This window comes from Dipteris shenzhenensis, chromosome 19 (genome assembly GCF_047967505.1).
Source record: "Dipteris shenzhenensis isolate YYH24624 ecotype China chromosome 19, Dip_SZ_1.0, whole genome shotgun sequence".
Taxonomy (NCBI): Eukaryota; Viridiplantae; Streptophyta; class Polypodiopsida; order Gleicheniales; family Dipteridaceae; genus Dipteris; species Dipteris shenzhenensis.
Window position 1 is genome coordinate 5,754,544 of NC_141614.1, and position 15,340 is coordinate 5,769,883.

The 15,340-nt window shown below is 45.9% G+C and overlaps 1 protein-coding gene across 6 annotated transcripts in view; it reads left to right on the plus strand.

Moving 5' to 3' along the window:
• The first annotated feature begins 3,038 nt into the window (after positions 1–3,038).
• AGB1 (GTP binding protein beta 1) overlaps positions 3,039–15,340 on the plus strand; it is a 69,414-nt gene continuing 57,112 nt past the window's right edge. For 4 of the 6 annotated variants that reach the window (XM_087390527.1, XM_087390528.1, XM_087390526.1 and 1 more), the window contains exons 1-2: positions 3,039–3,739; positions 4,058–4,152. In XM_087390527.1, the coding sequence (XP_087246653.1) occupies positions 3,634–3,739; positions 4,058–4,152 (201 nt within the window). In that variant the 5' untranslated portion in view covers positions 3,039–3,633. The remainder of the gene's footprint in view (positions 3,740–4,057; positions 4,153–15,340) is intronic. The other 2 variants (XM_087390529.1, XM_087390531.1) reach the window with 2 other exon arrangements.

The window sequence follows — 15,340 nt, forward strand, 5'->3', positions numbered from 1 at the left end:
GGGAGGATCCAAAGAAACTAAAAGTAAGTGTTTACATAGGTTGGTTGTGTTTAAAATAATTTATAGGTTTGTTAAATGGTGAATTTGGAAGGGGTAGGACATATACTAAGAAGGAATACATGATGCTCGCCAATTTTTGCATCGATACATTGAATTTCTAAGCAATATTGTCAAAAGAGCAATGCGATTGTAACATGCAAGCACAACTTTACTATGTTGCCTTATGTACATATTCTAACATTGTAGTGTACTTTTATACTAATATTTGATGCATATAATGAATCCATTGATTCAAAAAAAGGTATATTTCATTCAGAAACACTGCCATGGGTCAAGAAAGGATATTCTCACTAATAATGATTTGCACAAATTGAAGCTATAGTGAGTCATAGAATCAATGAATAAGTATACTTGTCTTACATCTCCCATGCACAAAATACTAATGCCTACAATAAAAGAGCTTTGGTTAGTCTACCCATTTCTGTTGCTACTCTTAATATTTTGATCCATGAAGGATGATTTTCGAGATCATGCAAGTCATGAGTAATAGTGGATAGTATTGGACCATGGAATTACATGAATTGTCATTTAAGTAATTTTAAAATAGTCATTAGGAGGTTTGAATTTACAGAACTGCAAGAAAGTCAAGAATATCCAAGCTAAATGTTCTTCTCAAGTGCAATTTTTGCCATTCTGATGATATTCTCAATGCATTATTTTTCATTCAACATAAAAAGAGAAAGGGATTAAATGAGTGATAGTTTATTCAAGAATGGTCACCATGCATGTTGTCCTAAATGATATGGATATTCAACCCTCCCCTTGAACGATATAGGGATACAGCAACTTTGAACATTTCTCTCAAATAAGCCTTTATACTTTGAAAGGACATCATTGTTAGTATCTTGAATACGGTCTCCTTGCATGATGGAAGAGATGAGGATCAATATTATTTTCCACCTTACTAAATAGAAAATCACAACAACATGACCATCAACATCAATATAATTTAATAGTGTCCCTCTTTGTGGCCTTTTGTTACGTTGTGCGCTCAACACGATTTTGATAACTCTAATAGGAGTTCTAGCTTCACATTCTCAATTGATAAAGATCTTGTAATTCAATGGGAATCATTTTCATGACCTACTTACATGTATGTGATGCTTCCTTGAGGGATATGGGCACCATGTAAAGTTCACACATATTCGTCATGTTTTATATGTTTTACATATCAATTACATGAGAGCTTGTTCATCGCATGCATATTCTAATCCTTGAAATGTTTTAAACATTTAAAATAATGATTGCATGCAGTCGGTCATGGCATTCATATCCAAATTGAAATGATTTAAAATTCTAATTTGGTACTACAACATAAAAGTGGGTGGCAACATTCTCAAGTTTGGGTAAAGGGCCACCTGTGAAAGATAAAGGCAATTCTAGTTTGAGGTGCTATGAATGCTTCTAAAATCACCATTATTGTGCTTCGAGAATCTCTCTCATGAGCGTATATGAGGTGTTCTTGTTATGCCACAAAAAGCTGACTATGGTGCATGATGATGGGGTGATGGAAGGTGAGAAAAAGGAGAGTGGCCTCCAAGTTTAAATTACATTGATTATTTTTTAACAAAGTCAGAAGTGTTGTTATCCACATCAGTATGTTCGTCTAAAAAGATTAGTCGGTATATCCGTCGGTATTAGTGTCTGTTCCAGTGTCGATATAGCCGTCGTTATATAACACCGCTTTACAGAACCAAAAAATATATTTGTGGAGCAAGATGGGGCTTGTTTCAACCCCATTCAGCCTCACAATCATATGTTTTTTATTAAAAGGGTATTACAAGATGCCATTGGCTCCCCATTAAAGCTTACATGAACTTTGAAATCTTGCTACATGTTAGAAAATTCTCCTTTGAAAGAGGGTAATACAAAATTTGATTTGAGATAGAAAATGGCAAAATTGCAAAAGTTCAAAAATGGCAGATTTGTTGAAGTATTAAATGACAAAATTGCTCATGCAAACTCTCCTCATCCTTTGAACCCTCCTCCTTAGACTCTCTCCTCACAATACCTATTTTCTGGAAGGATTTACCTCTACTGTCACAACAAGGAAAAGTGACCATAGGCGTGTTTTTTGACTTAAATTAAAAGTGACGGGCGCGTCTATATTAGTGTGTCTAAACCTGCGTCTATATAACAGTAGGACGCGCTTATAGACACTCTGTAGCAAAAGCATAAGAATGAGGGGCTTGAATGGTGTGAAAAGAGTGTAGCATGTGGATGGCGAGGAAAGACCTCAAGACTTGGGAGAGCCTTTCATGGGGTCCTTTATTGTTATGCGATGTGAAGGTCCTTAAGGATGAGACAACCATGAGAAAGAGCAACGAACAAAATTTGTAACTAAGTGTAAAATGGTGGGGAGGTAAACATGAGCGGAGATTTGATTCCACCACACTTGTAATGTAAGTTATTAGCAAAGCCCTTAAGGGAGTAGTTATGGAAATGCTTGAGTTTCGATAAGGTCATGCTTCACGACTTCAATTTTACCGTTTCATAGCTATCTAGTGCTATTCTTTGTGTTGCAATGAATGTCTTTGCTTCTTTCTGCGCACTTTGTGCCTAGCTTTTCAGTGTAGTGCTTTGAGCACCCCATGTCGCCTTGTTAATGAGATTTCGAGTGGCCATCGTGAAGCCTCAATAGGGCTGTTGTGGTGCACCCATCACCACTCACATGAACATGTTGTGCCTTCGACTTGCCCTAGAGATGCGAAGTTTTGCAAGGATAACTGCGCGATACACCCCGGGACCGTGGTTAGGTTGTCACTCCAACATTCAGCTTGATGTACTTGAATTGTGGTGAGGTGACATCATGGTGCTTCCGATGAAAGCGTTGCGCTTTTGACATGACAATTGGTCGTTGCCGCTAGATTTGGCATCGTTGAGGCTTGCTCTCATCAAACTAGACTCTACATCAGAAGGGCGCATTGAGCTTTAAAAGTATGATGATACTTCGAAAATGGCTTTAAGCATGTGGGAGGGGTAGCACATAGTGCTGGCATAAAGGTGTTGTGCTCTGCTGCTTGACTCGCTAGCTAGTAGCTAGCTACTTGACCTTTCCCCTGCATCGCTTTCTCGCTCCGCATCATTGCCATAGCCAGCAACCTTGCCCTTCCCTACCCCTTTCCACATTGCATTTCCTTCATCCTCCGCTTATATATCATCCTGTCGTATCGCTTACCAGTAGATCGGACTCGCAATGTTCAGCTCTTCATCCGCTTGTCCCTCATAATTTTTTGCAGCTTTCCGGAGGCCGCTGGCCTTTCCGTGTAGGTGAATTGGCATCTCTCCCTTTTTTGGCAATTGCTGGAGGACAGAATTGCAAATGTGCTCTTGCTTTCATTCGTTCGGAAAGAGGTATCCTAGCGACGCGATTGCAGCTAGTCTGCATCTACTGGGAGGACCTCAGAACACGCTGGGCTGCTCGCGGGCATGAAAGGTGCCAGACAAAAGCACTTTTGAAAGGGGGGATGGCTGTTAAGTTCGTTTCAGGCAGATCGTGCTGCACCTTAGATCTTGTGTCGCTTTACGCGCAGAAGGTTTGAAGCGACAGGAGGTGCTAGAACCAGAAAGAAGATGTCTTTAACAGACTTGAGAGAGCGACATTCAGCGGCAAAGATGCAGGTTAACACTTTGAAAGAGCAATTGGCAGAGAGGCGTGCTCAACTCGCCGATACCGATGGTTAGTGTTTGCGTTCATCGTGAATTTATTTCGATTTAAGAGCAAACCTATTTGTGTGTGGGCCTCTTTTGTTTGAGAGATGCGGTAACACTTCTGTGGTGGATTCAATACTCTTCGTTGTGAATATCACTAGCTAGATTTTGGTGGCCACACCGGTTTCGTTCCATTCTGGTCACATTCTATGGTGTAAAATTCCTTGAGAGGCTTCTCACTTAATGAGCTTAATAGTTTCGCTTCTTAGTTGTCTGTGCAAAGTTTATTACGATTTGATTTTCAATGTTGGGGTTGGTTATAAGATTTGTTTTTCACGGTTTGCAGTTGCTAGGTATGCAAGACAAATTGGGCATTCGAGAATCCGCATAAGCTCAGATGATCTTGTTTGCTCCAGAACACTTCAAGGGCACACAGGCAGAGTATGTTAATTGAAATTTGGTTATGGTTGGCAGTAATGTCCCACGAATAAGCGTTCATCAAATGTTTTGAATGTGCCATAGTCAAAATACAAGCAAACTTTTTGTATATTGGCCTTATTTCCTACTGTCTGTGGAGTTTTGTAACGAGCCACGTTGCATTTTAAACATTTTAGATGGATGGTGAGGTTTGTGCGGATATGCAAGATGTTGAAGTTGCCCAGTGATCTGCACATTGCAGTCACCACTCCATGAAACTTGTAATGCTATTCATGGACTGGCATGCTGCCTGTGGCGCAGGGAATTGCGCTGTTATAAGAAAGTAGAAAAATAGAGGGAAGTTCGTTAATAAATGCCAACTCCCACACTGTGTACCCTGGGAACGAAAGACTTGTGCTTTACACAACAGTAAGAGGACAACTCAGAACCCAAATGTATATCATGGTAGCTATCAAGTACACGACAAGCTGTACCAACCTCTTCAGCAGACAGTCGCCGAGGTAGGGTACCAAAAGGTGGCTCTGTTTGCTGCACCATCTTCTGTTCTGCCACATGCCTCTGTGTACACTTTGGTAGCTGCTCAAGGCTGAGCACTCCTGCAAAAGTATGCTCTGATGTGTACTGCAGACAAGCTTCCCTTCATGCACTCCTTGTGCTTTCCTACACTTGTAGGTCTACACCTACTCAGTGTCAGGGACTTACGCTCCTGCACCGTACTCTCTGTTAAGATGGTGATCTCCAGGTACACTGCTGCACTCCTGCCCTCCACGATGCTCTCCAGCAGGTCACTGATCTGCAGGCTGGAAGTGCCATGGAATGCTTAGTGCTGGATTGACAGGAAGGCCCATGTATAGGACTGGATAGCCCCCTAGATCTGGCCGACCCAGATCAGCCGATCTGGAGTAGGCTGACATGCTCCATTTCTCCTCGAACCATGCTGACTGTAGGCAGCCTGTTTGAGCAGGGGAACCAGGTGCCTTTGCTGGGGCCTATAAAGCCCCCACTTGGGCCTCCCTTGTGCCCACCTCGGGCCCTCCATTTGGGCTCATGGCTGGGCATTTTTCAATTCCCACAGCCAGCTCTCAAAGGCAGCCCTTTGGGCTGCCCCAAAATATCAGGAAGGTGCAGCCCACATGACAGCCTCTGCCCTTCCCCCTACTGATCCATCTACTCACAATATTATGCAGGTGTCAAGCTTCTCAGCTCTCCTCATTTGGGGGTTTACAGGTGGGGCATTTGTTTGAGGTCAACATCTTGTGATGTCACATTGTAGAGAGAGAGGGCCTTGGTTGTGGGTGTGCCCGCCCCATGAGAGGTTAGGGTAGGCTGAGTGAGGGCCTTTGTGCGGGTATGCCTGCCCCCCGTGAGGGTAGATAGGGTAGGGCTGAAGGCAGATTCTGTGGTGGCGCCACCTGTGGGCACTGGGCAGCCCGTGGTGGCTCAGGCAGGCGGCTGTTCCTTAGTGGGTCATGGCACTATTCAGGACCCCTTGGAGCCACGTGGCAGCGCAGATGGAGGCGCTGTGTGCTGGCATTTGTTGGGGGGGCCTGCGTGGCCACCCCTTGATGCTGTAGTCGCCCTTATCTGCCCCATTGTGGGCAGAGCTGGGCCGACCTGTGGATCGGCCACCTAGGCCTGCGGGTCAGGCAGGATAGGGCATATGGTAAGCCCTTAGAGGCTGTGTAGCAGCCCTCTTATAGGCCATGTGGCTGGGCAGGCCAGTCGGCTAGAGCATGGCAGGAGGGGCAGCTCCTTGTAGGGCTGGATGGCAGCTTCCTTATGTGCAGAGGGGGTCGGCCCTCTGAAGAAAGCCTCCTTGTATGCAGAGGGGGTCAGCCCTAGGAGCTGGTGGGTAGGCCCACCTCCCTCCTTGCAGGGAGGGAGAGCCCTCTTATAGGGCTGTGTGCAGCCCCCATAGGGCAGGAGAGGGGGTTAGCCTGTCTACTGTAGGGGTTGGCCCACCTACAGCAGGGGTCAGCCCACAGACCAGCCTGCTAGGCCCCCCTCCCCCACTTGTTTCTCATCTCTTGTGGAGCAGTTGTGCCTATCTACAGAGCAGAGGTTTTCCCCACCGTACGGGGAGTTTGTCCTGAGGTCCCTTGCATTTTCTCTTGGTCTCTCTCCCTCCTCGGTTCAGTTCATGTGTAGTTTGCTCCCTCTCTCCATTTCTGTTTAGATCTGCTGCACTTCTCACATGGTATCAGAGCCATGATTGGCTTGAGACGTGAAGGAGTGTTGAGCCAGCAAACTGAGAGGAGTTTAAGGGCTGCTGTTCAGAGGTGTTTGCGAGGAGGAGTGTGCGGAGGTGTGGAATGTATGGGTGTCAATGAAGGAGTGTCTTTGAAGGGCGTTTTCAGATTCGAAAGGAGTTCTTGAGGGTCGGGACAGCAAAGGTGTGAAGGTACATAGGCCCCAAGGCCCAAGGCTCTTCATCATCTTCTTCAGCCCTCTCCTTTCCTTTCTCCTGCCACTCCCCGTCTCTATCTTCTTTCCCATCCACTGTAAGAAATCCTAGATTTACTATATTTAGAAATGTGCTAAGGAACAGAAAGGAGACTGAAACAGCAGAGAACAAGGAATAATTGTATTGCTTGAATGTTTGTAGGGTATCTGTTGTGTGTCATCCATACAATTGGGCCTCTCTTATATAGAGAGTGAAGAGTCACACATGAAAAGGTGTGTACTCCAAAGTGTATGTGCATGAAGAGGTGTGTACCCCTTGTGAAGGGTGTGACCCTTGATGAGAGGGTACATAGGAATGTCTCTTCAATAGAATGTCTCTTGTGAAGGGTTGTGCCTCATAGGAAGTGTCCCGTCGAAAGGGCATACCCTTCCACAAGTGTCCATTCATCAAACCATCCATAAGTCTAAAAATAGAGAAAGGAATACGTCACAGATCGTGACATCCCCTCCCACTCAAAAGAAGACCCTGGTGGAGATAATGAACTGATGTAGAAAATATCACGGAAAATTTTGAAAATACTGATGTAAAATGTCAGGGTACTGCTGTAAGTCATCATCAGATTGCCAAGTAGCGTCGGAGTCGTCCAGATCTCGCCAAAGAACAAGGAATTCCGTGATAAGTCGATGTCGAGTCTCTCGTTGTCGATGGTCCAGAATACACTCAGGAATAAGGAGAACATAATCGTCTTCGATTTCTGGAACATAATCACTTGCAGGAGGAACTGCTTCATCGCTTGGAATGTACGTCTTTAGCCAAGAAATATGAAATGTCGGATGGATTTTACCCCATGATGGTGGTAATTCCAATTTGTAACTTAAAGGTGAATTTTTCTTGATGATCCGGAAAGGTCCATGTTGCAGTGGGTTGCAAGGAGCAGATTTGGGCCTGGCTGGTCCGGATTGGAAAATAGGAACAGGGCACTTTTAACAGGTTGTCTTCATCGCGAGAGGAGGGCTGAACTGCTGCTGATGTGGCAGATAATGTAGCGCAACAAAGGGGGGGGGGCAGGCTGTCTATGACGAAACAGGCTGCAGATGTCCAATGCTGGATCTCAATAAAGACTGGCGAAACAAAGGGGGGGGGGGAGGGCAGGCTGTCAATGGCGAAACAGGCTGCAGGCTGGATTGTGATAAAAGGCGTCAAAAGCTGCAGGCTGGATCACGATGGAGGCTGGCGAAACCAGGCTGCAGGCTTTGCAGGGACTGGCGCTGATCTGGCGCTGCAGGCTGGCAGGGAAACAGGGCTGAAAACCTAGCGAGGGCAGGGGCTGCATATGGCGAGGGGGCAGGGCAGCGAAATGGCGAGGGCAGGGGCTGCGCAAGGAGGCCAACCTGTTTGACGAAAAAACTGTACGGGCGTTGAAATTGGATCGTCCCTTCTGTCTTTTCGTTTGTGCTGCCTTAGGTTGGGTGGTTGCTTAACAATTTAAAGGGTGGGTTTATTTAACCCTTGGGTATCTAGGGTAGACCTAAGGTTTGGGACTGGGTTTTCCTTTTTAACCCCTCTAGGTACCCTTTTTATAAGTGCTTGGTGCCAAAAGGTGTGCCTATGTGAAGGGGTGTGACCCTTGGAATAGGTGCACCTTTTCATGAAGGGGTGTGTCCCTGTTTTTAAAAGGGGTGTCCCCACATGAATAGGTGTGTCCTTTTTGCCACGATGGGGTGTGTCCCTTGGGTGAGGAGTCAAGACTCTTCATCAAAAGGTGTGTCCGATGGTGGAAAAGGTGCGTCCCTTGGTTTTGGGACAGCCCAAGCACATGAAAAGACACTATTTTTGTCGTGTCCATTCACATCAACTGTGTGGGAGATGGAGAGGCCATTGATGACTTTAGGCAGGGTTGGCGCTAAAAATTTTTACGCTCATTCTCTCCATCTCTTCCATGCACACTGTGCACGGATGTCCTTCTAGCGGAAAGAGATGTATTAGATAGGCGCTAGAAGGTGGGGGGCATTTCCTACAGGCAAGAGCGAAATTTGCTCTGATACCAGTGTAAGAAATCCTAGATTTACTATATTTAGAAATGTACTAAGGAACAGAAAGGAGATTGAAATAGCAGAGAATAAGGAATAATTGTATTGCTTGAATGTCTGTAGGGTATCTGTTGTGTGTCATCCATACAATTGGGCCTCTCTTATATAGAGTGAAGAGTCACACATGAAAAGGTGTGTACTTCAAAGTGTATGTGCATGAAGAGGTGTGTACCCCTTGTGAAGGGTGTGACCCTTGCAAAATGAGAGGGTACATAGGAATGTCTCTTCAATAGAATGTCTCTTGTGAAGGGTTGTGCCTCATAGGAAGTGTCCCGTCGAAAGGGCATACCCTTCCACAAGTGTCCATTCATCAAACCATCCATAAGTCTAGAAATAGAGAAAGGAATATGTCACAGATCGTGACATCCACGCTCTCTTCCAGTTTGACTCTCTCCTGAGTCCTCTCTCTGACATGTCTACCTTGGCTAAGATGGTAGAGAGCAAGGTAAAAATTCCAGTTTTGCGGACCTTCCCGATCAACCGTCAGTTGGATGGCCTCAATTATGGTGTTTGGCGGGTCATGATGGAGTCCGTGCTACATTCGTATGATTTGGCTGACTTCATATCGGTGGGAGTTGACAGGCCTGATCCCCTTGCGTCCAACCTAGGGATCCTTCAACAAGAGAGGCTGAGACTCAATTGCGGCCGTGGGACCGTGTCAATGCGAGGGTAAGGTCATTCACATTTCTAAACTGTACTCCTCAGGTGATTAATCACATGAAGAATATGACAGTGGCCAAAAATATCTTGGAGCATTTGGCGTCCTTGTACAATTGAACCTCTCCCATAAAGAGGTCTCTTTAGAAGTCTAGATGGGATTGTTGGATCCCAAGAAGTCTTCATCGATGCGGGAGCACATCAACAAGTTACGGGAACTTTAACGAGAGATCCTCCACGCAGGGAAGCAGATATCTTCAGAGGACATGGCCATAACATTGCTGTCCCAACTATCTTCTCAGTACGTTGCATTCTATTTGTCCTTGATAACCAGTGGAAGGATGAATACCTTGACCTAGGCGGAATTGCTCCCGATGGTGCTCGACTAAGAGGAGAGATTTGTAGATCGTACCTATGACAGTCAATCCGAGGCTTTGGTAGTTGAGTAGAAAGGTAGGAAGAAGCTGACTGCTAAGGAATGGGGAGCACTCAAGGCCTCACGAACATGTGTTGGGGTAAAGGCACATTGCCACCCTTTTGTTAAAGTTATGACACCTATGACTGTCTTAAGACAGTCATAGGGTGAAAGCCTAATCCTAATAAAACCTATGAGTTTGTGGTGTGGCTCAACACTTTTTGACACACCCACACATTTTGTGTCTCTCTCTCTGTGTCTCCTTAGTTCCACTCTATCTCCCTTTCCCTCACAACTGGTATCAGAGCACCCTCTACCTCTCCCCCTCTCTCCGGTCCACCCCTCTCTCTACCTCTCCCCTCGGGCCTCGTGCCCTCAGCAGCTAGCAGCGCGAGCAGATCGGGGCAGCGCAGCAGCAGCTAGGCCTGGGCGCAGCAGCGGCACAGCATCAGGCTAGGGCGCCGCCGTGCGCAGCAGGTGCGCGACCCGCCACGCGCAGCAGGCGCGCACGCAGCAGCAGCTAGCTGCTGCTAGCTGCGCACCGCACAGCACCGGCGGCAGCAGCCTACCAGGCGCGCGCAGCGCGCAGTCTTGGCTGCGTGCAGCCCCTCACAACCCGTCGATCGGACAGGTACGGCCATCCGTACCGATTGTACGGACGTCGTACAGGCAACCGTACCGTATGGACGTCGCCGTACGGACGCTGCGTAAGAGGTTCAGGTCAAAATTTTTTTTGGGGATTTCGTGCCCTTGCAGATACAGGGTACAGCAAGTACCCTGCGCAGGTACAGGAGGTACAGCAAGCACAGAAATTTTGTTTTGGGGAAGAAGGAAAAGAGAGAGCACTCTGCTCTTCATTCCCGGAACTTGTTCAGTTCTAAAACTGTGTGTTTGAGGTACAGCAAGTACACTCGTGTCCCTCGTGCTTGAGGTGACTATTGCCACAGTGTGTGGCGGTTGCACAGTTATTTTGTTTTGGGGAGGTCAGATGCCTTGATTTTGCAGAGGGCTTTTATGCTTTTGCTGAGTGCAAATCTCAGCTTTCGGGTGACAATTTCAAAGGTAGAACTACAGCAACATGAGGCTAATGGTGGAAGAGATGTTGAACAAGGTAGAGGAGGGCTCCTTTTTTATTTAGTCATTTTTTGACTTACAGGGAGTCAGGTACTTTCCTTATCTGATATGGCATCAGGGGGAAGTGAATCTTCAATTCTGAACATAAAGAAATTGGAAGGGGCACACAACTATGCATTATGGGCAGAACAGTGTTTGAATGTACTGCTGCTAAAGAAGATTTCTAAGCCCATAAGGGTGAAGGGTGTCAAGCCATCTGGGATGTCAGATGATGAGTGGGAGGAGCTTGATTTGTCCGCTAGGGCTGCTATCATGCTTACTCTCAGTGATTCTCTTGTGTTCAATGTTCAGGCTGAAAAGACCTCTTATGGCCTATGGCAGAGGCTAGAAGAGTTGTATGCCCAAAAGAGTTCAGCCAGTAAGGTTTATTGGTTGAAAAAGCTTGTAGACCTTCGCATGAAGGAAGGTACAGCTATGACCTCACACTTGAGTGAGTTCAATGCCATCTTTACACAGCTTATTGCACAGGGATTGAACCTTGATGAGGAGTTCAAGGCTACTTTCTTGTTGTGTACCCTCCCTGAGAGTTGGGACACTTTCAAGACCACCCTGTCTAATTCAAATGTCACTCTTATGTATGCTGATGTGGAGAGCTCTCTCCTTATGGACGAGATGAGCAGGAAGAATAATATGGGCAGCAAGTCTTCCAATGCTTTGCAGGTACAGGAAAGAGGTAGGACTCAGTAGAAGGGGAGATCTGCTGGCAAGTCCAAATCCCGCAGTCAGTCCCGTGGCAAAAAGGATATTGAATGCTTTTACTGTGGCAAGAAGGGACATGTGAAGTCTAAGTGCTTCAAGTTTATACGGGATCAGAAAGCCAAGAAGGCTGAGACAAAGGATGCAGGCAGTGGAAGCAAAGGCAAAGGCAGATGACTTGGATGCAGTGAATGTTGCAGCAGAGGACAGTGAAAGTGACAGACATGATGTTTTATGCTCTTCTGCTGTAATTGCACATACATTGGTTATTGATGGCCATGACATGCACACCTGGCTCTTGGATTCAGGTGCTTCTTTTCATGTTACTCCTCATAGGGAGTGGTTTACTTCCTACACAGGTACTCATGGAGTTGTTCACCTTGGGAACAACTATGCATGTCAGATTGCAGGGATTGGCAGTATACAGATAGTATTCCCTGATGGACGCACATTTATGCTTGATGGTGTTCGTCATGTGCCGCAAATCAAGAAAAATCTGATTAGCACTGGCTTGTTGGATGACAGTGGTTACACACCACATTTGGGGATTCCAAATGGGTGATTACTGATGGCCAGGTTGTAGTGGCTGAGGGTTATAAGAGTGATACTTTGTACCCTCTTTATGTTTCAAGTATAGGTAATCATGTTGTTGCCATAACCGAGCTGCCAAAGGTTTCATTGTGGCATAGCCGGTTGGGACACATGTCCGTTAAAGGAATGCAAGAACTGTCACGTTTGGGTTATCTGCCGTCTCTTTCATTTTCAGATTTGCCTACTTGTGATCATTGCATATTTGGCAAGCATTCTATGATTCCTCATAAGAGGAGAACTCCCCAAAATAGAGCACCACTTGATCTAGTGCACACTGATTTGTGTGAGATGCCACAGCTATCACTAGGGGGTGCAAAGTATTTCATTACTTTTATTGATGATGCCACACGTAAAGTGTGGGTCTATTTCTTGAAGCATAAGAGCGATGCCTTAGATGCTTTCAAGAAGTTTGTCGCTCAGGTTGAGAATTGGACAGGTCGCAGGCTGAAATGCCTCAGATCCGATAATGGGGGTGAGTATGTGTCACATGCTTTTGTACAGTTTTGCGAAGCTAAGGGCATTAAACAGGAACTCACAGCCCCTCATAATGCATCTCAAAATGGTGTGAGTGAGCGGATGAATCGAACTATTCAGGAGAAGGTTCGATGTATGTTGTCTTATGCTGCATTGCCCCATGGCTTTTGGGCAAAAGCCGTGCAAACAGCAGTTCACATAATTAACAGGTCGTTGAACAAGGCTTTGGAGTTGAAAGTGCCAGAGGAGGTGTGGTCTGGCAAGCCACCTTCATATAAGCACTTACGTGTGTTTGGCTGCGAGTGCTTTGCTCATGTACGCAAAGAACTGCGCACCAAACTGGAGCCAAAGTCTTTCAGATGCATCTTCATGGGTTATGGTGACGAAGGTGAAATGGGGTACAGGTTATGGGATCCCGTCAAACGGAAGATTATACGCAGTAATGATGTCATCTTTAAAGAGGATAGTGTACACAAAGAACCCGTGCAACCTGTGGAATACAGGAGCATTGTTTATGATGATGTCAGACAGCAAAGAATGCCCATTAATATGCAGCAGCAGGCTGCTGTAGATAACCCTGTTCAAGAGGGTATACAGGCTGAAAATCAGCCAGACAATTTTGCCAATGATGCACCACTGGATATGCCAGCAAATGGGGCTGTAGAACAGCCAAATATGGTGGTACAGCCAGCCGTCATGCATGACGAACAGGCTAGACAGCAGCCTAATCTGGAACATTTTGTTAGGAGGAGCACCCGTGTACAATGGCCTCCTGACAGGTTTGTTCCAGGAGCCAATAATGTGGCTGATTTTATCATGCTGACAGATTGTGGTGAGCCTTCCAGCTTCAAGGAAGCTATGGGAAGAACAGAGAAAAGGAAGTGGGAGAAAGCCATGCAGTCAGAAATGGACTCCCTACTTCAAAATGATACATGGGACTTGGTGCAGCTACCTGCAGGCAGAAAGGTTTTGCCATGCAAGTGGGTTTACAAAGTCAAAGTGGATTCAAATGCTTTACCGAGGTATAAGGCCAGATTGGTTGCCAAGGGATTTAAGCAGGAGAAGGGCATTGACTTTGATGAGATTTTTTCCCCTGTAGTCAAGATGACTACTTTGAGAGCAGTGTTAGCCCTTGTTGCTCATGAGGACATGGATTTATGTCAGATGGATGTGAAGACTGCTTTTCTTCACGGAGATCTCCATGATGAGATCTACATGAGTCAGCCAGAGGGATATGCTGTTAAAGGGAAAGAGCAGCTTGTGTGTAAGCTCAAGAGGAGCTTGTATGGACTCAAGCAGGCGCCAAGGGAATGGTACAAGAAGTTTGATGCCTTCATGCAGTCCCAAGGGTATCATAGGTGTGAGACTGATCACTGCTTGTACACCAAATGGGCAAAGGATGGCAGTTTGATGCTACTCATTCTATATGTGGATGACATGCTGATTGCCAGCAAATCTCAGCAGGAGATTATTGCTTTGAAGAAACAACTGCATAAGTCTTTTGACATGAAAGACTTGGGTGATGCAAACCATATTCTTGGTATGCGGATTATTCGTGACAGGTCCAAGGGACTTTTGTTTCTGTCACAGAAGGAGTACATTGACAAAGTACTGCAGAGGTTTAAAATGGAGGGGGGGAAGTCTATTAGTACCCCGCTGCTTCACATTTAAAACTCAGCAGTAAGGACAGCCCTAGATCAGATGATGATAAGGCTGAAATGGCCAAGGTTCCGTATGCATTTGCAGTTGGTTCTTTGATGTATGCCATGGTTGCCACTCGTCCGGATATTACTTTTGCGGTGGGAGTCATCAGCAAGTATATGGCAAATCCAGGCAAGCGGCACTGGGAAGCAGTGAAAGGTGTCTTGAGGTATCTCAAGGGTACCAAAGACTTGTGCATAAGCTATGGTAGGCAGGATGCATTGGTGCATGGTTTTACAGATTCAGACTATGCAGGGAATGCAGATAACCGGAAGTTTACTACCGGTTATATTTTCACATTTGCAGGAGGTGCTATATCATGGGTGTCTCGGTTGCAGAAATGTGTTGCACTGTCAACCACTGAAGCTGAATATGTTGCAGCCACTGAGGCTTGCAAGGAAGCAATATGGCTTACTCGGCTGGTGGGAGATTTGGGCATTACAGGAGATATGCCAGTTTTGCATTGTGATAGTCAGAGTGCTATCATGTTGGCAAAGAATCCGGTCTTTCATCAAAAGACCAAGCACATAGATGTGAAATACCATTTCATCAGGGAGGTACTGGAAGACAAGCGACTTGAGCTTGTGAAGGTGCATACTGATGATAATCCTGCAGATTTGCTCACTAAGAGCTTGCCTACAGAGCGGTTTGCACATTGCCGCCACATCATGGGATTAGGATGAGACCATTCTTATTTTATGGTCTTGTATACAGTAACTGTATATTGCTGTAATTTTTTATTCTTTTCTCCCCTTTAGGCACATTGGCCTTTAGGTGGGAGGTTGTTGGGGTAAAGGCACATTGCCACCCTTTTGTTAAAGTTATGACACCTATGACTGTCTTAAGACAGTCATAGGGTGAAAGCCTAATCCTAATAAAACCTATGAGTTTGTGGTGTGGCTCAACACTTTTTGACACACCCACACATTTTGTGTCTCTCTCTCTCTCTGTCTCCTTAGTTCCACTCTATCTCCCTTTCCCTCACAACATGTAACCGGTGTGGCTAGAAAGGTCACAATTGGCGGCAGT